This window comes from Ipomoea triloba, chromosome 4, assembly GCF_003576645.1.
Source record: "Ipomoea triloba cultivar NCNSP0323 chromosome 4, ASM357664v1".
Lineage (NCBI taxonomy): Eukaryota > Viridiplantae > Streptophyta > Magnoliopsida > Solanales > Convolvulaceae > Ipomoea > Ipomoea triloba.
Window position 1 is genome coordinate 4,670,369 of NC_044919.1, and position 25,647 is coordinate 4,696,015.

The 25,647-nt window shown below is 36.3% G+C and overlaps 4 protein-coding genes across 7 annotated transcripts; all 4 read right to left on the bottom strand.

Annotated features, from left to right (window-relative positions):
* Positions 1-1,680: 1,680 nt before the first annotated feature.
* On the bottom strand, positions 1,681-6,070 carry LOC116016761 (nucleolin 1-like). Of its 2 annotated transcripts, none has more exons than XM_031257154.1 (13): positions 5,913-6,070; positions 5,779-5,827; positions 5,465-5,640; positions 4,462-5,220; positions 4,246-4,341; positions 3,952-3,993; positions 3,778-3,869; positions 3,574-3,691; positions 2,882-2,970; positions 2,694-2,790; positions 2,514-2,602; positions 2,038-2,378; positions 1,681-1,936 (listed from the first exon to the last, which is right to left on the bottom strand). In XM_031257154.1, the coding sequence occupies exons 1-13, from the start codon at positions 5,943-5,945 to the stop codon at positions 1,911-1,913; spliced, it is 2,007 nt and encodes a 668-aa protein (XP_031113014.1). In that variant the 5' UTR covers positions 5,946-6,070; the 3' UTR covers positions 1,681-1,910. The 2 variants fall into 2 exon arrangements, with proteins under 2 accessions (XP_031113014.1, XP_031113013.1); XM_031257153.1 differs by having other exon boundaries at positions 4,462-5,223; positions 5,913-6,069.
* Positions 6,071-9,697: 3,627 nt separating this feature from the next.
* LOC116014898 lies at positions 9,698-10,021 on the bottom strand. The gene has a single exon (XM_031254857.1). The coding sequence runs from the start codon at positions 10,019-10,021 to the stop codon at positions 9,698-9,700; it is 324 nt and encodes a 107-aa protein (XP_031110717.1).
* A 3,539-nt stretch (positions 10,022-13,560) lies between these two features.
* Positions 13,561-15,420, bottom strand: LOC116014905 (nucleolar protein dao-5-like). Its single transcript, XM_031254862.1, has 3 exons — positions 15,223-15,420; positions 13,611-14,777; positions 13,561-13,566 (listed from the first exon to the last, which is right to left on the bottom strand). Exons 1-3 carry the CDS (start codon positions 15,418-15,420, stop codon positions 13,561-13,563), a joined length of 1,371 nt encoding a protein of 456 aa, XP_031110722.1.
* On the bottom strand, positions 14,747-21,289 carry LOC116016809 (pentatricopeptide repeat-containing protein At4g14850). 3 transcript variants are annotated; one of them, XR_004097787.1, is made up of 4 exons: positions 19,578-21,289; positions 17,707-18,444; positions 15,223-15,489; positions 14,747-14,777 (listed from the first exon to the last, which is right to left on the bottom strand). XR_004097787.1 is itself a non-coding variant. In XM_031257224.1 (2 exons), exons 1-2 carry the CDS (start codon positions 21,173-21,175, stop codon positions 17,979-17,981), a joined length of 2,064 nt encoding a protein of 687 aa, XP_031113084.1. In that variant the 5' UTR covers positions 21,176-21,289; the 3' UTR covers positions 17,264-17,978. The 3 variants fall into 3 exon arrangements, 1 of the variants encoding a protein (XP_031113084.1); XR_004097788.1 differs by lacking the exons at positions 14,747-14,777; positions 15,223-15,489 and adding an exon at positions 17,264-17,620; XM_031257224.1 differs by lacking the exons at positions 14,747-14,777; positions 15,223-15,489 and having other exon boundaries at positions 17,264-18,444.
* Positions 21,290-25,647: the final 4,358 nt, after the last annotated feature.

Sequence of the window (25,647 nt, forward strand, 5' to 3'; positions counted from 1 at the left end):
AAATTATTTTGATTTTGGTAAAGTAATTAAAGTTAAAACTAAAACATTTCTAAAAATATATGTAGCCAATTTAATCTTAGTGAAATTAAGTACAAATTCAAGCCAAAGGCCTTGTGGTCGAGCAGAGACTTTTCAAATGAGAGGTCTCAGGTAGGGGTGGAAATAGGCTAGGCCGAGCCGAGCTTTAGAAATTTAGGCCTGGGCCTGCTATGAAAATCTAGAGCCTGAGCCTAGGCCTGGGCCTGCATGTAGGCTTCTAGGCCTGGGCCTGCATGTAGGCTTTTTTTAGGTTCAAGCCTGAGCCTACAATTGGCCTAGCCTGGCCTGAAGCTTTTTTAAAAGCCTATTTAACATATAAACTTTTTAAAAGGCTTCAAAATAGATCATAAATAGGCTTTGTTGAGCCTATTTAAGGCTCCAATTTTAAACCCTTTAAAGTATACATGTAAAAAATTTACAAAAAATACCTAAGTTTAATTGTATTATTATTTGTTATTCTATATAATATCATAAATAATAAACAATTAACTCACACAATTAAGTTGCAATATTTTATTAAATATTATAACAGTAAGAACAGTTAATAAAAAAATTAAACAATAAAAATACATACAGCATGATAGCAGCAATGTTTATAGTTGAATCATAATTTAGAATGAGATTTTGGAGGTGGAGGGTTAGAGTTTGGTAATTATATATACTTGCGATTCTATTGTAAATATAAAAATATATATTAGGTATGAAATAGAATACACACACATATATATAGGCCAGGCCTGTAGGCCTCAAGACCGAGTCTGGTATATTTAGGCCTGGCCTGTTTAGTTTAATAGGCTATTGAAATTGGCTCAAGCCTGGCCTTTTTACTAAACGAGCTAGGCCTAACTAGGCTTTAATTAGGCCGGGCCTGGCGACATTGACCTCTTTGTGCTTCAGTAGACTGAGAAAGCATGACCAAGTTGCTCCCTTATACTACATTGGGCATATAAGGGTTCTTTTTGTTTGAGTTTTTCTCACTTCATTTTAATACTACTTGAAAAGGGAATTTTTTTGAATTGTAGAACGCGCATGTATTTGTATACTTTTGGGTACATATATATCACTTACGATGAAGTAACCAAGCCAATGACCAACATGCCTAACTTGGATAGGTTCTCTCCAATTTGACTTAAAATTGTACAGTAATAAGTAAAGGGACGTAAAAAAATTTTGATTCAATTGTTAGCTTGATTTTTTATGAATCAATTGTTAGCTTAAAATTGTACTGTAATAAGTAACATGTTCTCCATTTAAGTAGAACTTACACATGTAAAAATGGTATAAATAATGTTACTTAACAATTACTCTATAGTCTATATGTTACTCTATCTCAATTGAAGTCTAACCAAAATTTGACTAGACTGTAACATTCCATGATTTAAAAATCAGTATTTAAAAAAATAAAGTTGCCTAATAGTCTTGATACAGATCAAGGGCATTAGTGTTTGCTAGCAATATGGCAGCCTAAAGAGTTGTTATATGGGCTTCAACAGATTGTGAAACCATTATATTTTTAAATTCTCCTATTTCTTTTTGACTTGCAATATGACTGGCTGGCCAATGATTACTCTTTCTAAAACAGAATGGAATGCAAACCTGTAAATGAACATAGAAGGTGGAAGGGATTTTATAGAGAAAATGTAAAAGCAAGAAACTCTAAATATGAGTAGGTGCCGGTAGAGTATAAATAAATAGTAGGTAAACAAACAAACAAACTATTGTTGACAAGATAGATCCCCACATGGATAAACGAAATACAAACTATCATAGGTCATGTTCCAAAATAAACTAAAGCTCAGTCTTAAAATAAACAAAAATGGCAAATATGCTGCTGTGGCTGCTGCCTGATGCCAAGCTTAACAGCCTACTCCTCAATCATCAAAAGTTGTCTTCTTACCTGAAAAAATTATAATAGTGTCACTTGAAAAGGAACTTTAAGAGAATTTATGGGATTTTAGTTAAAATACATAGCAGCAAAAAATATATAAAGATAATTACCAGTAGAAAAAGTCATGCTTGGCTTGCCAGGAGTTCGGCCGCCTCCTCTGCCACCACCTCCAAACCTGCCACCGCCACCACCACTTCCGAACCTGCCACCACCACCACCACGTCTACCACCTCCCCTTCCGCCAAACCTGCCACCACTGTCCCTACCACCGCTCCTTCCACCACCAGACCTACCACCCCAACCTCCTCTGCCTCCACTCTCACCTCCACCACGATTATCAGCTCTTGGCTTAGCTTCATCGACATACAAGGTGTTGTTTCCAATTTGGGAGTTGTTGAGCTCAAGAGCCTTGTTCACTGCATCATTGTCCGTGAACTCAACATAAGCCATCCTGTAAACAAAGAAATGGCATAAGATCATTAGATATGGGCAGCCACTAAATAATGGAAAACCTAACGAAATAATGTGCTGTATAAACACAATGCAATGTGCAGTTGAAATTTTAGTTAGAGGTTCCGAGACATACCCTTTAATGTACCCTTCTGGGTCAGTTGGGATTCTGGTACCTTTAATCTCTCCACAAGAACCAAAATGATCCTCAAGAGCACTCCTGATCTGCAAATGTTATATATACAAAAGCAACCAGATCAGATATCAATAAAGAAAATGGATCACATGTTTTCACAGACAAAAATACCACAAGTACCTTATCTTCAGTATCATTCTTGTCAAAACCCTTAACAAACACAGTTGTACTTTCACCTCCACCCCTACCCTGCTTCTGGAAGGAATTATCGAATTTCCTATAGTAAACAAATTACCAAATAAAGAAAATTATACACTTGTGATTAACTCATAATCCATGACTCTAACTTTAGGGGAAGATGGCCTTACCCACTATTCGGAGTATAAGCTCCCCTCTCTTTAGCAAGGTCAAGCTTCACTTCTCGGCCCATTAACTCTTGACCATTAAGTTCAAGAGCCTGCAACAGATTTGTAAACACAGCAACAAATAATTCAACTGCCAATGTTAAAAAATGCAAACAAGTACAAGAAAAAAAAAAAGAACAGTAAAAATAAGAAAATAGACACTACTAGAAAAATATTAGCCTATTAGGGGCAAGCATATGGGGATTCACTTCAGTTTGAAGGTCAGACCAAAACAAAACTAAATATCTAGGCTTATCATTTTTTTAAAACGCATGAAAACAAAACAAAATATTTCAAGCTCATTTTAATGCGAACAAAAAATCTAATATTTCAGTATCAAATTGGGTTCATTAAAAACTACAAAATATAAACTAAAGCAAAATTCCAAGCTTCAAGTGTCAAAAGAATGCCAATAACATCAACAATTAAATAAAACTAGACAAATCTTTATTAAGTTATGGTTCTAAAGCGCAAAGAGTTTGGTTTCAATTTGATTAGACCAAATTGGGGTCAAACCGAAATCATACAAAAACATGTATTAATAAAAATATAAAGCCATAATAATAGTTCAAAATTAAATTTTGCAAAATAATCAGTCACTTGAAAGAAACAGAATATAGATGAAACAACCAAATACATAACAAAAAATCATTTACCTTTAAAGCTGCCTCAGAAGTAGTAAATTCAACATGCCCATAGCCCTTGAACGTCCCATCTGGATGTGAAGCAAAACGAACATCCTTTACCTCTCCACAATCTTTGAAGAAATTCTCTCTGCATGAATATTGAAAAAACAGTTAAAAAGATGTTTGAAATAAGTTCCAATATGCTTAAATATTCCAGGGACAAAATTTACATACACATCAGCCTGTTCAATTGACCATGACAAATTTCCCATAAATAGACTTTTGGATCCTTGGGATTCAGCCTTAGGAGTGACCGGTGTCTTCGGCTGCATTTCAAGTTCAACAGTTTTAACCAATAAAATAATTTCCCAACAAAAATTAATATACTACACTTGGAAAACCACTTACAACTTTCTTTTCAGATGCATCAACCATCTTCACATCTGCACCCTGTTTCAATTAACATCTAATAAACTTTTTGTTTTGGTAATATAAAAGACAGCTTTTCAAAGTCACACAATTTTTTAAAAACTTATGCTATATAAATTAAGCATCATAAGGTGAACAATATCTGAATGAAGTGATAAGTCAATACTTTTGCACAGAATATGAACATACACAAATAAATCATGTAATTAACAGTTGTTAAATCAAAAATATATGCCCGAAGTCCATCAAATTCATCACAAGGAAGCTAATTACCATCTTTGGAGTCTTTGAAGGTGCATCCTCTTCTTCATCACTAGACTCCTCAGATGAGGAATCATCAGAACTGCTCTCCTTCTTCCCAGTAGAAGACTGCCACAGCAAAGGAGAGGACAGGCAAGCTCAGAAGGTATACACACATGAAACGCATGCAAATGTAATAACAATTGTATAAAGATACAATAATTACAAAACATCACAATCATTCAATACCTTCTTAACAGCCTCAGCTTTAGATGGCTCGTCATCAGAACTTTCATCAGAACTGTCATCATCTGAACTGCTTTCAACTTTTTTGGTGGGGGCAGATGAAGTAGGAGCAGGCTTCTTCACTACCTTTTCTTCTTCATCCGAACTACTATCCTCTTCTGAGCTGGATTCACCTTGCTTCGGTTTTACTGCACCATTCTTAGCAGGGACTTTTTTAGCAACAGGGGCATCCTCATCTGAGCTACTATCATCCTCACTAGAACTGTCTTTCTTTGATGCAATCTTTCCTTTGGGAGCAGGTCCCTTCTTGGCATCAGGCACTTTTTTAGCAACAGGGGCATCCTCATCTGAGCTACTATCATCCTCACTAGAACTATCTTTCTTTGGTGCACTCTTTCCTTTGGGAGCAGGACCCTTCTTGGCATCAGGCATCTCCTCATCTGAATCATCAGAGCTGGAATCACTAGAACTATCCTTCTTTTTAATGGATGCAGCAGGTGCACTCTTTCCTTTAGGAGCAGGACCATTCTTGGCAGCAGGCATCTCCTCATCTGAGCTACCATCATCAGAACTTGAATCACTAGAACTAGCTTCCTTCTTAATGGTTTTGACAGGTGCACTCTTTCCTTTGGGAGCAGGACCCTTCTTGGCAGCAGGCATCTCCTCATCTGAATCAGAATCACTCCCATCTGAACTGCTTGAAAGCTTCCCATTTTTGGCAACCACTGGTTTCTTAGGTGCAGCTACAGTTTTAAGAGCTGGCTTCTGACAACAAAAAAACATCATCATATACTCAGTACTTAAAACACAACCCACAATATATTTTTAAAAAAAAAACATAGAATGGAACAAAGAATCCATACTCCAAAAACAAAAACAAAAACAAAAAAAACAGTGGTTTTTATAAGAATCTAATTACAGGAAATCAAATTTAGGTCAATAAAAGCATGCAACACTAAACGGTACTTTCGAGCATGCAAATACAGAGATATTTTAATCTACTGACCTTCAATTCTTCCTCAGAATCAGAAGAATCGTCATCAGATGAAGAGGAACTGCTTTCCACCTTCTTCTGAATCTTGGCATCGGCCTTTTTCTTTTCTATGGCTTGTTCTAAAGCTGAATCCTTTTTCTGCTTTTTTGCGCTGACCTTTTCGACCGCAGCTTCCGCTTCTCTCTTACCTACAAAGTCACCAAAAAACAGTGAACTCGTTTTCGAATAACAGATTTTAAAAACAAAACAATAATTAAAAACTGTGAAAGATCAATTACAGACAAAAATAATACGAAAAAATAAAACTTTTATCATAAAAATTGAACCTTTCTGCATCGGCTTAGTCGGAGCACCTACAGCTGGAGCGGCATCAACCTGGACAAATCCATAATAAAGAATGTAAACGGAAAAAATAATAACTTTTACACCGAGATAGAAATCCCTAGACGAGAAACTTTACCTTAAGATTTGATTTCTTAGAAGACTTGCCCATTGTTATGGAAGATGAGACCGCGGGGAGAGAACGGCTATATGAAAAACCCTAAAGATAAATTAGGGTTTATGCGAGGGGAGAGCTCAAAGGGAACCAGCGAAAGGCATGTATTTATACACGCTATTGTACAGCGGCGCTAACTTAGGGTTTACACTTTACACAGATATTTTAAATTTTTTCTTTTTAATTTCCATTTTAATGGAATATACATATTGACCCATAATTTATTTACGAGGTTATTCCCTATTATTATTTTTTTTGTTTTAATCTATATCTATATCTATAATCTGTACTTACTATTAATAAAAATAAAATTTTTTATTTTAATTTTTCGCCTAAAACACATATATATTATTAAAATGGAAAATATTGTAAAATAGGGTATTAAAGTGTGAAATATTGTAAAATAGGGTAATACAATTCGTATTCCTAAAATTAATATGGTAATACAATTTCTATTTGTATTACAATTAAATATGGTAATACAATTCCTAATATAATATATTCTTCAATACTTTCCTATTCATAATCTATCTATACAATTAATAAAAACAATATCCCTACGTTCATATTCGTAAGACATTAAAATATGGTAATAGAATTCCTATTCGTAATACAATTGTACATTAAAATATGGTAATATGGTAATATAATTCATATTCGTAATACAATTGTACATTAAAATATGGTAATACAATTCATAATAAAATATATTATTCCCCTACGTTCCTATTCGTAATACAATTCTAGATTAAAATTGCTAATTTGCCAATTTTCTGTCGTCATGCACGAGTCAAGCCTTTTCAAGTTCATTTTGGAATTTGATTTGCACCCCCTGCGCGCGAGAGAGCCTCTATGCTATACAATTCAATAAGTCTTAAAAAGACTCTTTGTATAAGTAGTTGTACCACAATATAGCCACTAAAATGTCATTTATGCTATTTTTTTCAACAGTTATTTGTCCAAAGAATATCAACGCTCTACGGTCAACCAACAATCACTCAATTGATTATCCTATTACTCCCAGTTAGATGTCGTTAATCAAATTAATTAGTACATGTGCGATATGAATATTGCAAAAGGACTAACATATTTAAGTTGTAAGTCTTTGTGTAAGGCAGAAACATACTGTGAAAATCTATTAGAAGTACACACTATTAAATTCTTAAATAGTTTGAGATTGTATGATTTTCTTAATCATTCATTGACATTAATTAAAGTTAGGTGCACATATTATGTTATTGCGGAAGATAGATCATTCCCTTGGTCTTTATAATGGTACGCGACTCATCTTGTGATTGACAGATCACATTGTTGAAGCAATAATCGTTAATGGACGCACGAAGGAACCAAAGTTCTTATCCCTCGAATGTCTCTCACTCTTTCTGATATGAGATTGTCCTTCAAGTTCCAGCATAAATAATTCACATTGATGCTTGCATATGCCATGCCTATCATTAAAAGCCAGGGCCGAACTGTAACTCACGTTGAGTTATTGCTGAAAAAACAAGTTTTTAATCACGGTTAATTGTACATGGTTTTCTCCCGAGTCACCATCCTGATATGTAACACTTTACAATGTTATACTTTTATTATTATATTATTATTGAAATACTATATTATAGGTTTAATACAACTATGAAGTACTCTCATTTTATCTGTCTTACTTATTATTCATTGGTCAAACTAAATCTTTATTCTTTATTTATTTTGTTGAGTATTTTGTTTACTTATATTTAAATTTAATTTGTTGTGTTTAATAATACTTGTAGTGTAGTTTCTAAATATATAACTTTTGTAATACTAATACTAAACTTAATATTTTTCTAAATATATCAATTTTTTTATACTAATACTAAACTTAATATTATGAAAAATTAGATTAGAAATAACTTTAGTCAAGCATCGTAAACCGAACCACATACATAAAATGGGACGGAGATAATAATAATTAGTGGACAGAATTTTTTTATATTAAAAATTATGTGATGGACATAAAGCGTAGCTAATACGTAGATAATAAATATCTCCCAAATAAATATAGAGAATAGCAACGGAAATATTCGACGTCAAATTTAGTGATGGAAATTCCATCGCTATTTCCTTGTAAGTTTCGTCCTCCTAATCGTCGTGACTTTAGCAACGGATATATCGGTCACTAAATTTAGCAACGGACTTGATATTCGTCACAAAAAATTCAGCGAGGCCTCTTTTAATGACGAATTTTTTTTTAATTCTTGTGACTGAATTTTGTATTGCTATTCCCACCTTTATTTGTAATGTATATTTTAATATGTAAACCCCATAAATAATCACATTAATATTAATATATATAGAATAGTATAATCTTCTATAATTTATAATGTAAATTTCGTGTGTGTGTGTATATATATATATATAATTTTTTTATTACGGCGATTGCAATATTCTATCTTGAATTTGGCATTTATATAGCATTTAAATTAATATTTGTAAATTTAACAATTCATTCAATTTAGTTAGTCAAAATATGCTTTTGAGCATAAAACAAAATATTTATAACATTCAAATATTTAATTAATAAAATGATTTTTTTTGAAATTAATAAAACGATAATTTAATTTTAAAAGAACGTAATGTAAATAAAACTATAAATAATTTAAAAATATTATATATATAATTTATTGTAACTAATGAATTTTAGTATTATAGATAGATTAAATTTTATTATGTAAATTTTGTAAATAGTCAAATGATATATATATATATCATTACGGTCCAGGTACACCCACGGTCGCTCCGGGAGGCACAAGAGCTAGTTCAAAAGGAATCATCACTTATGGAAATTGAACCCGAGTCCTTCCAGAATTCTTCCCCACAAAGAGAGCTCACTTGCCACTTGAGCTACCTCATTGGGTTTTCATTTTATCAAGTCTAAAACATTTTTTATTTGGTGTCACTTTTTTTTTGGTGCTATGGAGGGACCTCCTAGGTCCCAAGTGTTATCGAATTGTTATCATCGGGGCAATTGCAACAACCCGTCCAAGCAAAGACTCCATCTCAGTCGACGCCCGATCAATTATTATAGTGCCTCACTCGTAATTTTGCCCACAGTTGGTAGGAAATTAGCACATTTATTGCCTTCTCTAAAGATGTGAGAAATCATAATAGTCTCAATATGACTAAGGAGATTTATGCAGTTAGTTACCAAGGTTCTAGTTTCAAGCCTATATGAGGCCCATGTCTCGCACTAGTGACAAACCCTCACAAAGTCCCAACGCTCTACAACAAAGCTTGTAATTTTATCAATTTTCGTAGTAAAGCCAAGAATCTAATTCCCTTCATGGTCCCTACTCTCTGATTATTCCGCCAGCACTCCCTAGCCCCGCTTTTCGGGCCCCATTCGTGTTCAATTTAACCTTCTCGTGGTCAAGTTTCAGTATACAATTGATTAAACTTGATTTTTTTAAAACCACATTTAACAATGCAATAATTTTTTTAATTTTTTTTTTTAAAAAAATAAACTTCATTCAATGAATAAAAGGAGGAGGAGAGGAAAAACCACTCCCTGCAACCACTATTGAGCACGACATTCTGAAGTCGCGGATTGCTTAACAAACGTAAAAACTAATGTTAGAAAAATCACTAGCTAGTTGACGAATATCATTAAGCAGAAGATCAAAATAAGATGTGCAATCGCTGCGTCCCAAACCCATGATAACTAACTGGGCATCTGATTCAACACAAACAGCTGCAACATCCATATGCGACAACTACAAAAGGGCCTCACGTAGAGCAAGAGCTTCTGCGAACTTTGGCTGAAGGCTGACGAACCAAGTACTACTCTTCGCCGCAACAAACGCACCTTCAGAGTCCCTAACAACGAAACCAAGACCCGAGACTTTCGAACCAACATTCACGGAAGCATCCGTGTCGAGTTTAAGCCACCCATGAGGGGGTTTACTCCACTTTTGGAACTGCCTCGGGATAGGAGGGGATAGTGGCTCAACATTAATTTTCTGCCAAGCAAGTAGATACGCAGTAGCTTCTTCCAGGACATATAAGTGTGAGGAACTTACACCCTTCCAGATCCTCATGTTGCGTCCCGTCCAGAGACTGCTAGAGCACTGGGGTGGAGATAAAAGGAGAATTCACATCAGGAGCATCCCTGTTTCTATTGATGAAAGATTGAGCCTCAAAGATGCGTCTCCAAACGAAAGAAGGGTTTCCCCCAACTTAGCTTCCAAGAAAAATGAATTCATCAAGTACTTTGCCTTGAAGATTGTAAGTAAACTTTGAACAATGCTAATATCTTGCCTCATTGTGTCCCTTTTTTTTTTTTTTTTTTTATAGGTAAATGTAAATATGTATAAATATACCCGAAAGCCATAGTACAGATACGCAGGGCATAAAAAACCTACTAATGATGGAGAGCATAGTCCAACCAAAGAAACACCAACAACTACAAATGCATGGGTCTAACTGGTAAGTAGGATGATGCCTATTTTGGTCCCCAGCTGGGAGGGATATAGAACATCATCCTAGAGTTGGAACCCAAAAAAAAAAACAAGAAAAACAAGGGAAATAAGATCCCTGAAGATAAAGGCAGTGGATCTTCTAAGTTCTAACAAACTGGCCCAAGAACAAGATAGCAGACAGATGATCAAAAGTATACAAGCAGATTGGGGCATACCCCAGAGGATTATGAAAAGCTAAAGGATAAAAAAAAAAACAATCCAGAAAAAAACCAAAGACCCAAACTGTCTGGGCTGCCAGAAATACATTTGCAGCCAGCAAAAATCGCAATAAACTACATTTACTCGGGGCATACCCCGGAATCCTAAAGTAATGAAAGCAAAACCAAGAGAAAACCATGAGCAATCTAATACGATAGCACGTGTGCAGCCAGCAAAAAGCATGAAATTACAATTACTCGGGGCATACCCCGGAATCCAGCAAGGAAAAAAGCAAAGCCAACGGGAAACCAAGAGCAAGCGAAAAAGAAATAACAAGGAAAAGAAAAAAGAAAGAGGTATGGGAAGAAAAAGAAGGAAATCAAACGAAACTAAAGCAAGGACCAAGAAAGAAGGAAGGATCCAAGATGGAGCAACCAGCTAGGCTGGAGACTCACAAGAGAAGAACAGAAACTTTTTTTTTTTTTTTGGAAAGGCTAGAAAACCAAAGGGAAAGGAGAATCCAAAAGAGATGGACTCACAACAAGAAGGAAAAAACAGGGAAAGAGAAAACAAAGCAAGATAGGTCCCAACAAGATTGGAGCTCCAAAAAAGATAGAAAAGGAAGGGGAAAACCAAACAAGAGGTCCCAACTAGATTGGTGCCTCACAACAAACGAAGGAAAACTACAGAAACCAAGATGGACTCCCACCAAGAATGGAATCCCACAAAACACGAACACAAAACAAAGCATAAACCAAGAGAAGCAAAATCATCACTAAGCAAGTAGAAAGTCAAAACCAGGGGTACATCCCCCCGTAGAGGAGAGGATGGACCAGCAAGAAAGCTCAGCAGAAAGGAACAAAACCGAAGATTTTATTATTATTATTATTATTATTTTTTACTGAAACGCAAAAACCGATCGAAAAGCATCAGTGGCAGGCAATACACTTAACAAGGCTATCAAGAGGAGTCCAAACTGACTCATGTACCACCAGATTTCTAAATCTCCAAAGGTGATAGACTGTGCAAGCAAGAGCAATAGAGACTGCTTTAGAGTGCCTTCGGGAACCATTAAAAAGCCTACGAATCCATTTGATTGAACTCCGAATTGCGACTGTGTTCTTAGGGAATCCAAAGATGTCCCTAACTTTGTTCCAAACCTGCAAGGAAAAACTACATCTAAAGAATAGATGGTTAGCAGTCTCTAATTGCCCTATGCATAAGGAGCAATCTGTTTCATGGTAAAAAAAAATCAATCTGTCTTTTGAGTGTAATCTGTTCTTAAGAGCAAGCCAAAGAATGAATGAGAATTTACGTGGAATGCACGGCTTCCATGTAAATCTCCAGCAAACAGCCCCATGGGCACGCTGCCTAAGCAAATCATAAACTACAGCAATATGGAATTTGTTGTTCTTAAAAGCAGAAAGGAGAAAAATTCTAGCCAAGTGGTCACTGCCCGTACGCTCCACAAGAGCACATTTCACAGTAAAAATTGCTTTAAACAGCGGAGAGTCCCGGGGCTTTGGACTCCAGTCCCAAAGATCAAGGGAATTAAGATAGATTCCACAGACCCACTTGATCCACAAGGAGTCTCGTTTACTATGGATGTCCCAAAGAATTTTTGAAATAAAAGCAAGGTTCCAGATTTTCAAATCATGAAGGCCTAGACCTCCTTCTTCCTTTGGAAGACAAACTTTATTCCAAGAGATTGGAGATGGTTTGTCACACCAAAGGAACTTTCTGCACATTGAAACTAAATTTTCAATAACATTGGAAGGTAAGAGGGAATTTTGGAGCCAAAAACTAATAGTCCCTTGGATCACAGATGTCAGCAGCTCAAGTCTACCTGCAAAAGTTAAGTTACTCCTCTTCCAAGCAGCAATACGGCGAGAGATAGAATCAATAAGAGGGGAGAAATATGTGACTTTGAGCCTTTGTGCATCCAAGGGCACCCCAAGGTACCTAACTGGTAGAGAACCAGCAGGAAAATCAACAAAATTCAGGTCATTACCAAGGGTACCTGCAACAAAGATGTTAGATTTGTCAACATTAACAGTGAGACCAGAAGTTTCTTGGAGATGTTTCAATGCATCCATAATCTCATTGTGTCCTTCTACGTTTTACTGTAAGTAAACTTAAACTGTTTATTATTGCTCACTTTTTAGGAAAGCGATTTATTTATTTAATTTTTGGCTACAATATTTGAATCAACGAACAACAAAGCGAATATCATTTTACAAATAATTGTAGTTATTCATTTCTCATAGATTAAAAATCTTTATGCACAATAATATTCTAAGGAGATATTTTTAGATGTTCATTTATGAGCATTCGTGTATATATTTTTCTATTTCTATTTTACGTGACTAATAATAATATGGATGCAGCAGGTGCACTCTTTTCTTTTGGGAGAAGGACCATTCTTGGCAGCAGGCATCTCCTCATCAGAGCTGGAATCACTAGAACTATATTTCCTCTTAATGGATACAACAACACTCTTTCCTTTGGGAGCAGGACTCTTCTTGGCAGCAAGCATCTCCTCATCTGAGCTACTATCATCATAGCGGGAAGCACTATAACTATATTTCTTCTTAATGGATGCAGCAACACTCTTTCCTTTGGGAGCAGGACTCTTCTTGGCAGCAGGTAAGATAAAATCATCAGAGCTAGGACTCTTCTTGGCAGCAGGTAAGATAAAATCATCAGAGCTGGAATCACTAGAACTATATTTCTTCTTAATGGATGCAGCAAGTGCACTCTTTCCTTTGGGAGTAGGACCCTTCTTGGCAGCAGGCATCTCCTCATCAGAGCTGGAATCACTAGAACTATATTTCCTCTTAATGGATACAACAACACTCTTTCCTTTGGGAGCAGGACCCTTCTTGGCAGCAGGCATCTCCTCATCTGAGCTAGCAGGACCCTTCTTGGCAGCAGGCATCTCCTCATCTGAGCTGCTATCATCATAGCTGAAAGCACTAGAACTACATTTCTTCTTAATGGATGCAACAACACTCTTTCCTTTGGGAGCAGGACTCTTCTTGGCAGCAGGCATCTCCTCATCTGAGCTACTATCATCATAGCGGGAATCACTATAACTATATTTCTTCTTAATGGATGCAGCAACACTCTTTCCTTTGGGAGCAGGACTCTTCTTGGCAGCAGGTAAGATAAAATCATCAGAGCTGGAATCACTAGAACTATATTTCTTCTTAATGGATGCAGCAAGTGCACTCTTTCCTTTGGGAGGAGGACTCTTCTTGGCAGCAGGGAAGATAAAATCATCAGAGCTGGAATCACTAGAACTATATTTCCTCTTAATGGATACAACAACACTCTTTCCTTTGGGAGGAGGACTCTTCTTGGCAGCAGGGAAGATAAAATCATCAGAGCTGGAATCACTAGAACTATATTTCCTCTTAATGGATACAACAACACTCTTTCCTTTGGGAGGAGGACTCTTCTTGGCAGCAGGGAAGATAAAATCATCAGAGCTGGAATCACTAGAACTATATTTCCTCTTAATGGATACAACAACACTCTTTCCTTTGGGAGGAGGACTCTTCTTGGCAGCAGGGAAGATAAAATCATCAGAGCTGGAATCACTAGAACTATATTTCCTCTTAATGGATACAACAACACTCTTTCCTTTGGGAGGAGGACTCTTCTTGGCAGCAGGGAAGATAAAATCATCAGAGCTGGAATCACTAGAACTATATTTCCTCTTAATGGATACAACAACACTCTTTCCTTTGGGAGCAGGACCCTTCTTGGCAGCAGGCATCTCCTCATCTGAGCTACTATCATCAGAGCTGAAATCACTAGAACTATCTTTCTTCTTAATGGATGCAGCAAGTGCACTCTTTCCTTTGGGAGCAGGAGTAGGACTCTTCTTGGAAGCAGGCACACTAGAACTATCTTTCTTCTTAATGGATGCAACAAGTGCACTCTTTCCTTTGTGTGCAGGACCCTTATTGGCAGCAGGCATTTCCTCATCTGAGATACTATCATCATAGCTGGAATCACTATAACTATCTCTCATATTAATGGAAGCAGTAAGTGCACTCTTTCCTTTGGGAGCAGGACCCTTCTTGGCAGCAGGCATCTCCTCATCAGAGCTACTATCATCAATGCTAGACTCATATTTTATAGCATAAGCAGCTTGTTTTATCTTTGGGACCTAGATATAATATCAAAAACCAGTGTTAAAATCATGGGAAAAAAAGAACATGGTACATCAATATTGCATTATAATGTAAATTAGATTTCAAACATCCAGTACTTCATCTTCATCAGAGAGCTGCGATATGAAAAAACCTAAATAATTTAGGGTTTAAGAGTAAAGCAAGGGAGAACGAGAACCAGCGAAAGACATATATTTATATATTTTTAATTCTATTTTTACACAGACCCGTGAGCATGCTCAGCTAGAACAGATGCACTTCCCACGCATTTGCGATGAAATGCTTATGCAGCCATCAACCCATGCAGTGCACTACTCCCCCCTAACCAGAGTGGCGCCGTGAGAACCCACCAAAACAGCCCATGCAACAGCCCGCCCCCCACGCGACTAATTTTTGACCAACACAACTAACCAAAACAACCACCGGAACCAAAAAGCTTACCTTGACCGGACGCGCGCTTGTCGACGCTACGCCGGACACACCGCTTTTTCGTTTCGCTAACTGTGGAGATGCACGCCTCTTCGTCCCCCGATTATCAGACCCAGCCGTCGAAGCCTCGCCGGACAGGCCGGCTGCACGCCCTACCGGATACCCGGAAGGGCGTCTGTTATCCCGCAGACTCCCACCACCACTAGCCATTACACCGCCGTCTGCCGTTCACGACTTGGGAAGAATCGGAATGCAAACCAGCACCGCCACCAAATCAGGCTAAAACAATTTGACTAATTAATGGATAAAAAAGGGTTTCTAATATTTTAATCACGGTAACAAAAGGTAACGAAAATATAAAAACACCCTTGGCCCTAAAAAATTATCAAAAATGACCACAACATAAAAGACACAAATGTTAAACAAAAAATAAAATATGAAGGTTCATGATAATTTAAGTTCGAGGTCACAGGTTCAATCCTTAGTGGGGGCGTTGGCTCGTTGTGTTTCACTAAGTTGAGAAAATATGTATGAACTGATACTATATCGTAATAGAGTCAGTAGTATTCAAAAAAGTTCACATGATAATTTAAAGGGGGTGTATTCAATCACGACTTTTTTGAACTTTTAAATACTTTTATCAACTTTAAAAGTTTAGTGGTATTCAATTTAGACTTTTATAAACTCTTTAAAAATTTACCTGTATTCAATTCAAACTTTTCAAAACTTTTTAAAATTATACAGGTATTCGATTCAGACTTTTATAGAGTTTTTAAAACTCTACTGGTATTCAAAAAGTTACTGACTTTCACAAACTCTGTCAGAATAGGATTTCTATTGACTTAGCTTTCTCCTCATTAATATAAGGAAAAATGACACTTTTTCCCCCTATGTTATGTGCTTATATCACTTTTCCCCCTTGTGTTATTAAAGTGGCAGTTTTTAACCCTGAAATGTTAAATTGACATTGTTACCCTTAAAAATAATTATTTCATTTATTTTTCTTCTCCAACAAATTATTACTTATATGTATGGATAATCACGATTCGGTTCGATTAGGTTCGTATCGAACTGTGATCTTCCATATATATTAGTAATAATTGGTTGAAGAATAAAAATAAATGAAATAGTTATTTTTAAGGGCAAAAATGTCAATTTAATATTACAAGGGAGAAAACTACCACTTTTAAAATAACTGAGGGGGAAAAACTGTCACTTTAATAACACAGGGAAAAAAGTGCTATAAGCACATAACATCGGGGGAGAAAGTGTCATTTTCCCTTAATATAAATAGATGAAATCCAACCCTTCAACTCCAAACTTTTCAACATTCTCTATAGACTTTTTTTTTCTATCTAAACTAGGCATTTCAAATCTTTCATAAATACTTTTTTTTTTAATGTTCAAGTAAATTTTTTGTTGCCATCGCAACAAAAAAAATTGCTGCGATCGCAACAAGAATCTGTTGTGAACAGCAGCAGCTTGCTGCTGTTCGCAGCAGATTTATGCGAACAGCAACAAGATAACTGCAACCTTGCTGCTGGTTAGCAAATTTTTTAATTTATAATTTTTAAATTTTATTTAATTAATATGTTTATAATTTTATATAATTGTATGTTTATTAATTATTAATTTGTATATATATTTGTATTAAGTTGAATTTTTTAAGAGATTCTTTATTTATTTTATATAATTTAACATTAGTTGTTTCATTACTTCAAGAAATATTTTTATTGGTTATATTTATAAAAATTGATTATATTTTCTTTATGAATAATATACTCTATTTTTGTGACATCAATGGAATGTTTGTGAGGGTAATTCAATTTAGAGTTTTAATGACTTTTGTAAACTTTTTAATATGAAAAAGTTTTTAAAACTCTATAAATGTTTGTTCTATGGATATTTATAAAGTCTTATAGAGTTTATAAAAGTTTAAAAGATTCTAAGAAAGTTTACAAAAACTCTACAAAAGTCAACTTTGAAGGTTTTTAAAAGTTTTGATTGATTACACCCCCTAAGTTCTCATTGTAACATTTTTTACTCCATAAAATAAGTGCAAACCAAAATTTGATAGAAAAATGCCAAAATTCTCATTATGTATGTCTTCATAAATTGGTCATTGTGAGCTATGAAGATGGCGGATACATAATTAGTTCAACTTCAAGCTATTTTTAGAACCTCTTCTTTGAAATGCCTTTCCTGACCTGCTATTAATGCAGGAGTGTATATTAGAAACGAACCCCTTCCAGAGAAGGCTACCAGCCTGATGCCCACAGAACACTATTGAAATGTATGTAAAAAGCCCTTCAACAATTGCACTGTGATTGAACAAAGTTATCATCACGCTAAATCTCAACTCCATAGATAATATTATTGCCATTTGCCATCCAGTGATGGGGGCATGTACCTTTTGTATGTCATTGGAAAGTTAATACCTAATTAAGAATGGAACACCATAGTCTGCAAGATGTAATGGCAAGGAAGAAGTGATACCTTCAAGTTAAACGTAACATGCTGGCTGATCAGGATTTAGGTGTATCCAGCAAGTATGGGCAGTTTGTCACGATCTTGCAAGGGATTTTGGGCAAATTGGACGAACACTCATTAGTGGCCTGAGATGTTTACTTGCAGCTCGATCAGGTTCCAACCTTAATATTATGGTTTTGGATGCATCATAGCCACAGGAGTAAGTTTGATATATATAGCCCAGTATAATGACAGGAGAAAGAAATTTCCTGTAATAATCTTCAAACTGTTGATTAGCATCACCAATAATCTTTGCACGAACACTGACCGTCCTTGAAGCGATGAAATCTATTGTTGTCTCTCACAATAATTTCTCTGCCTACAATGCCTGAGATGAACTTTATAGCACTATGGCAATCCACACAAACCCTAAGATTTTTTGTTATTCGTATAGGGACACCAGGAGGAATAGTTATGAGACCAAATGCAAGTGCAAGCTTCTCACTATGGTACCAAACTTCGGATTCCTTTTCTTCCTCTTCTAGATCATAAAGAGCCAAATTGGTCTCTGGGATATAACCTGCAGCTTTCATCTCTCTCTTTAGTTTAGCCAACATTGCAAGAATTTCTTGGTATTTTACATGAGACGTGTCCTTTGCTCGGAAAACATGCACAGAATTCTTAACAGATATCCAACTGTATCCTGCACCCTTTTTTATCCCTATGTCCTTCATCTCCTTCCTCACGAGGTTAGCCTCTTCCCACCTGCAATGTATTGAGTGCATGATTAGGTATTTAGGTGCACATAAAAGCTCAACATATACATTGAACTAACATGATGCAGCAAAAGTGTAGCTAATTGATAGTTCACTGAGAGCAAGAAGAAGAAAAAAAATAAAATTTCAAGTTCAAGGACCACTTATTTTGAAGTATAAAATATCCCTTGTAAAATACAATTGAAAAATAGAAGAAATTTAGAAAGCTTCAAAGCTACAGTATAGAAAGTGAAGAAAGAGTAACATTACAAATTAATAAGTTGCCAGCTTAGGCAAGGAATCTCAATTATGTATTGCAATAATGCATATGTACTATTTGACTATTTGAGGATAACTATACAAATAATAAATATGTATTCTCACTAATAAGTAAAGTTTTTAGTGAGGGGAACACATCATTCAACACAATATTAGCATGGGCAAAAAATGCAGGTAAAAATCCTGCATGCTACTCATCATCAAAATATTTCGAAGTGCTTCACTCATTGAAAAGTTCTTGGCCCACACATGAGAAAGTATGTCAAGGATAAATATAAAATTATAAATGTGTATCCTCACTGATTGCTTAATTGTTTACTTGAGGTAGAACACGTCACTCAATATGTAGATTGTAGGAACCATGTCATGGAAAATGTTTACTATAGGTTCTTTAGCTTGTAATTTCTACTGATTACAGAAATTTCACCCAAAAATGTCATGGAAAATGTTTTATAATCGTGTAAATGAATCAAACCTTTCTTAGGCACTTAATTTCTATGATACTAAAGTATACACACAATCAATTTAAAGACAAGTATCTAAGGTTTTCTATTGAATCAATTTTGAAGCAGGTAAGATCCTTTCAGTGCAAAAAACAGGGTACCTCAGCCCAATCATAATTCCTATTCACCAATTAAGTTTTATCTATTGTAGGCATAAGGGGTCTGGATGGTATCCATGGAAAATAATCAAAACACATTAATGTAGAATATTTGGAGAAAGCAAAGAAATGGATGGGCATTCTTTAGACAACAAAGGGTGTATATAGAGTCTGTAATACTGCTCAAAAGTAATATAATAATTCAAGATATTAAAGCATTGTACCTCTTTAAACAAACAAACAGAAAATAATGGTAATGCTACCTGCCAGAAGATGCAAACATATTTGAAAGGATCACATGGTTGCCAGAATCTTGTGGATCAATCTGAAACAAATTATCTGCTGCAATCTTACCCAATTCTGGTTTCCCATGCACTCTACATGCCCCTAAAAGTGCCCCCCAAACTGACACAGTAGGCCGAATAGGCATTCTTTTTATGAATTCATATGCACGCTCAACCATTCCAGCCCGCCCAAGCATGTCCACAACACACGCATAATGCTCGGCCCCTGGTTCGATACCATACTTTTCCTTCATTGCCTCAAAAATATCCATGCCTGTTTCAACTGCTCCAGCCCTACTGCATGCAGTGAGAACACAAACAAACGTAACGTAATTAGGCACCACATTGCGGGTTTTTCTTGTCATGTCCTCAAACAAATCCAGTGCCATGTTAGCATGCCCTTGATGAGCATAACCACCAATCAAAGCATTCCAGGTTATCAAGTTTCTCTCAGGCATTTCATAGAATGCTCTCTCACAATCCTCTATGCACCCACATTTGCCATACATGTCTACAAGCACACTCCCAACAAACACATTTTCCTCAATACAGGCCTTTACAACAAGGCCATGAATTGACCTTCCCAGCTCAAATGCAGCCAACCCAGCACAAGCACTAAGCACACTTGAAACCATGAACTCAGTCGGCTCAATTCCCTCTTCCCTGGCTTTCAAGAAAACCTTAAGAGCCTTTTCCCCCAAGTCATTCTGCTCATAGACTGCTAGCAGTGAGCACCAAGAAACACCATTGCGTTCATCCATGCTGTCAAAAACTAACTCAGAGGACTCCACATCATGACACTTGCCATAAAAGTCAATTAATCCGTTTAGAACAGAAATATCCAAACCATAACCACGTCGAATCACATTCCCATGCAACTGCATCCCGAGCTTTAAATAGAAGCCATCAGAGCAAGCGTTCAAAAATGCACAAAAGGTTATTGAGTTGGGAGGCTCAACGCCCACCCGTAATAGCTCAACAAACTTTTTAACCGCATCATTATGCCTTCCGTCGAGTACAGCATTGGAAATACATGCATTCCACGTTGCAATATTTCTATCCGGCATTTCCTCAAACACCTTGTCTGCAAGTTCTCTAATCCCCGTTTTGCTGTACATATCAAAAGCACTGCACCCAACAAACACGTCCAATATCAAGCTGCTTTTAATCGCCAACGCATGAATCTGCTGGCCAATGAAAGGGGATTTAAGGAACGCCGAGGCTTTGAACAGGCAAGGGAAGGTGAAGTCGTTAGGCTGAATGCGGTCGCGGCGCATGTCACAGAAGTGGAGGAGGGCGGCGGCGAAGTGGCCATTCTGGACGGAGCCGGCGATTAGGGCAGTCCAAGTGACGACGGAGCGGTGGCGCGTGGGAGTGAGAGAGAGGACGAGTTGGGCAGAGTTGAGGGCGCCGAGTTTGGAGTAGAGGTTGATGAGGTGGTTGGAGATGAATGAAGGAAAAGGCGGTTCGAGGGTTTTGACGATCTTCGCATGAACGGCTTGGCCGAGAAGCAGAGAGCGGTTCAACACGGCCGATTCCACGAGCGAGCCGAGGGCATTGGCGGTGAGGAACACCATCGCTTCATTGCTTCAGTTCTGCATGGCGGGGCGGAGTGCACAAAACCGTGAGAATTTTGAAAGGGGTGATTAATTATCACCTATGCCCCTATACTTCATGAAATTATAAAATCAACCCCTATATTTTGGAAAATATGATTCGTTCCTCTCGATTTATAATAAATAAATGGATTACTACATGTAGGGTGAGCATAATTATGAAGAAATTGAAGAACTCGATGATCGATATTCGAATTGGTCAAAAAAAATAAAAATTTGTTATAAATAATATTAAGTAGTGGACATTATTATTTAGTAATTAGTATATAATGGTTGTAACGGTTTCGGTATTAATGTATCCATTATATCTATCCGTTATTGTTTGTATTATATATATGTTCCTTGTAACCATAAATATTTTAGGGGTAGGAGGAATGTCCATCGAGTAGGAGCTAATAGCCAACGGGCACCAAAATCTCAACACGTTATCAGCACGCTCGACCCGGTGAACGGTATTTTTTTTACAATATCGCAATATGCATATATTAGTTCACTGCATATATATTTTTCTTGTGATTATATGAATATTTACTGCTTTGATGTCTAATGTATATTTGATTCATACGAGTTATATATACGTGCATATATGATATGAACATCTTATCTGGATATTCATGGCAAACTTCATACATTTCCATGATTTTTTTTCTGCAAATTTATTATCAGACATTTACATACATTTCGGATTCCAACCAACATCAGCATATCATAATATTCATACAATCTGTATATACTACAATATACATATCTATATTCATGTTTATGGGAAATTTAAATTCACCAATATGTGAATATTTCGAAAGTTTTTTTTTCTCTCACAAAAAAAAAAAAAACAACTCAATTTTTTTTCTTCGAAAAATTTCTAGCCTTGACGAAAATTTGGGAAATGAATTTCCGAAATATTTATTTCTTTTCGAAAATTTATATATTTTCGAAAACATCTGTATACATTTTTTCAATGGATAAATTTTTTTTCGAAAAATGTATATTTTTTTTTGAAAAATTACACAAAAAAAGGGAGAGAAGATTTTATAGCACCTTTTTTTGCCGACCGTCACAATTTCTTCTCCGGTTTTTTTTACCGACCTGTGTTATTAGCGGCGGTGAACCCTCGTTTTTAGCTCACAATTGCATACTGCCCATCCTCTTGTTCAAATTTGAGGATATTTATTTACTCAAATTTGCTTTAATTTATGGTCATATGGACCATTATAGTATTTCTTGTTGGTAATACTTATTTGCTATAGGCCATGAAGTGAGTGATCTTCTCGAATATATTGGCAAAGAGTTGGTATCTTATTCTTAGGTTTGCATACCACAAAACGATGACATGGTTTTGTTAGGTTACACATGTTGTTACTAAATCTTAATTTGCCCTTATGACAAATTATAATTCAATTTACTAACTTTGGCCCATCAACAAGTATGTTCCAAGTGTGGGTGTAAAAGGCGCTCGTCACATGCGCACCACACCCCGAAGCATTTTGTTGGAACCTAAATACACATCACAATGATGATTCAACCAAGATGCCTTGCCTAAAGCAAACGCTCTTGTTAGTTATTTTTTCAATTGCATATCAATGTCAATCCCCCACCTGGTACGTGTAAACATTTCCCAATCTACGTTTCTATTTTTAGTGTGTAGTCCAATTGTTATATAACCACTTTGCGTATCTTTATGATTATAAAAACTCAATCTATTCACATAGAGCTCATGATAGGGAATCAATAGATATGCTGACTGCATACTGAAGATCTGTTTCACGGCATTAGGGGAAATGTACCCGAATTTAAATGTCGAGAAATCCCATGAAATGGAATGATCTTCATTATAATCCACGTACTAGTGAGACTGAAATAGAAGTTCAGGAGATAATCTATTTGCGATATTAGCAAATAATCTGCCAAATATATATACCGATAACGTATATATACACTGATCATGTTGATCAGAAAAGAGTGACAATGTTCCATATATAATCCCCAAATTGGACAGAATATATTTATCTCGATACTCTTTAACACCAAAAGTGGAGGAGTTCTATCGGTTTAAGAAATATGAAACATAATACTAGATCTAGTAAAGAAGCATTGTCACTCTTGTCTTATAAAGAATTATTTGTCTAGACGACGAAAACCCTAGTAAGGTGCACCAAACAAACATAATACTAGGGATGCGGAACGATCAGATCTTAATATTTGGGAAATGTCAACGGTCTGATTGATTTAATAATTATCATGAAATTGGGAGAAAATTATATATTATAGTTGTCGACAACACATGCCTATATAATTGCTCATTTAAATAAACTGGATCCAGGTGAGGTGCCAGATGCATCCTCCTTATTTAATATTTAAAGGAGCAATTAAGGCATAACTCGACTCGCTAAAACATATTCTCTTGACAATACATACACCATTGAATAATAACCTTGTTGGTTACAAATGGATGTTTGTACAAAAGAGAAATGAAAATAATAAGGTGGCATAATAGCGAGTGTTTGTAGCATATGGGTTAACGCAGAAACCCTTGATTGATTTTAATCAAATCTCTCATGTACGATGACATTAAGTTCCGCTATACAAGATAAATGGCAGAATAAACTTAGATATGCAGCTAACAAACTTTGTGACCATATGACAATAAGGTCATTTGATAGTATGGTCTTTATATGACCTTAGAAAGATGTCTTCAACGCATTTCATATGGATAAGTATGATTGACTTATCATACTAACGGTTATATCTCTTGAAGAAGATAAGGAACCATTTAGACTCAAAAATGATATTGAGGACATTATAAGACTTGAAGTCCATTACTTCATTATTATTGGAACACTTCGGAAGAACCAGAAATTCTATGATCATATTTTGATTGACATTCCAATTTAAAATTTACGCGATAAACCAATGTGTGTTTTTCTCATAAATCACTTGGTAATGACTGCATTTGATCTCCATTCCAAGTTAGTTATGTGTGTTTTTCTCATAAACCAATTATTAGTTTTAAAAAAATACTCAGTTATCCGGTGAATTGATTATGATGTCCAAAAATCACGGCCATCGAATAACATTATATATAGAGTAAATTGCACTTTTGGTCCTATGACTATAGGATTCCTGTTAATTGCAACACTTGACTTTAAAAACTAACAAATTAGTTCTCTAACTATGTTTTTTTTAACAGATTTGGTCCTTCCGGCCAAATCACCGGTCAAATTTGGCCGGAAAAACATAACCCATTTTTAATTACTTATATGTGAGGGTAAATGGGTCATTTTACAAGCTATTCTTCTTCTTCGTTGTTCTTGTCCTTTGTTGCAGCGACGGCAGGTAAAAGAAAAAATAAACATTCTTCTTCTCCTTTCTTGCAGCAACAGCTCGAGAAAAAAAAAAAAAAAAAAAACTTCCCAAGAACTATAACCCTGTTACCTATGTCACTAGCCTGAGGATAACAACAATAATGATGACAAAGAGTTCGCCGCCGCCGCTGCTTCTACAATGGCGACATGGAGTTCGCCGTCACCGCCGGTGGTAAAAATCAGGAGTACAACAATGGCGATAGAGAACCAAGAATGCCCGGACCAGGCGCGGAAACAGTGCGCTATACTTTCTTTTCGCGCCTTCCTTAATCCAAGCTTATCGTCGTTGATCGGGGAGACGGAGAGCAATTTCAAGCTTGCTATAAAGTGAAAGATGAGCTGTGTGATCTTGCCGCCACTGGTACAGAGCAATTTCAAACTTGTTCTCCGTCTCTCTTCGTCCCTCTCTCCTTCTCGCCTCCCTCCCATCCATGGCGGCAAGCAGCAGCATGGACCTCCGTCTTCTCCTCCAGCGGACTATCGAAGCACGACAGGCGAGAGGCAGACGGCGGCCTCTGTTCCTTCCGGCAGAGCAGAGCAACGAGGGCAAGGGTGGCAGCTGGAATAGTGGCGAAGCTCCGGTGTGAGGCGATGGTTCGACGAAGCTAAGCTTTGGTCAGAAACAGAGGAAGATGGCAATTCTACGAGGCCTGGGTAATCCTTGAGAACGTCGAAAGCTATGGCGGTGGTTGCTCTTAATTTCAAGATTGCTCCCTCTCGGACGAGCTTTTTAGGATTTAGTTACAATACGCGGCGAGCAGGTGCAAGGAAGCAGAAGAATAGCTTGTAAAATGACCCATTTGCCCTCACATATAAGTAATTAAAAATGGGTTATGTTTTTCCGGCCAAATTTGACCGGTGATTTGGCCGGAAGGACCAAATATGTTAACAAAAGCATAGTTAGGGAACTAATTTGTTAGTTTCAAAGTCAAGTGTTGCAATTAACAGGAGTCGTATAGTCATAGGACCAAAAGTGCAATTTACTCTTATATATATATATATATATATATATATATATATATATATATATATATATATATATATATATATATATATATATATATATATATA

Excerpts from the sequence above, each read along its gene's own strand:
- LOC116016761 (XM_031257153.1), bottom strand. The coding sequence starts at position 5,945 with ATGGGCAAGTCTTCTAAGAAATCAAATCTTAAG. Across the intron at positions 5,641-5,778 it reads GACTAAGCCGATGCAGAAAG|GTAAGAGAGAAGCGGAAGCT; the intron begins GTTCAATTTTTA and ends GTGACTTTGTAG. Across the intron at positions 1,937-2,037 it reads AAGCATGACTTTTTCTACTG|GTAAGAAGACAACTTTTGAT; the intron begins GTAATTATCTTT and ends TAATTTTTTCAG.
- LOC116016809 (XM_031257224.1), bottom strand. The coding sequence starts at position 21,175 with ATGGTGTTCCTCACCGCCAATGCCCTCGGCTCGCTCGTGGAATCGGCC. Across the intron at positions 18,445-19,577 it reads ATGTTTGCATCTTCTGGCAG|GTGGGAAGAGGCTAACCTCG; the intron begins GTAGCATTACCA and ends AATACATTGCAG.
- LOC116014905 (XM_031254862.1), bottom strand. The coding sequence starts at position 15,420 with ATGGCTAGTGGTGGTGGGAGTCTGCGGGATAACAGACGCCCTTCCGGG. Across the intron at positions 14,778-15,222 it reads CAAGCGCGCGTCCGGTCAAG|GTCCCAAAGATAAAACAAGC; the intron begins GTAAGCTTTTTG and ends TATTATATCTAG.
- LOC116014898 (XM_031254857.1), bottom strand. The coding sequence starts at position 10,021 with ATGAGGATCTGGAAGGGTGTAAGTTCCTCACACTTATATGTCCTGGAA.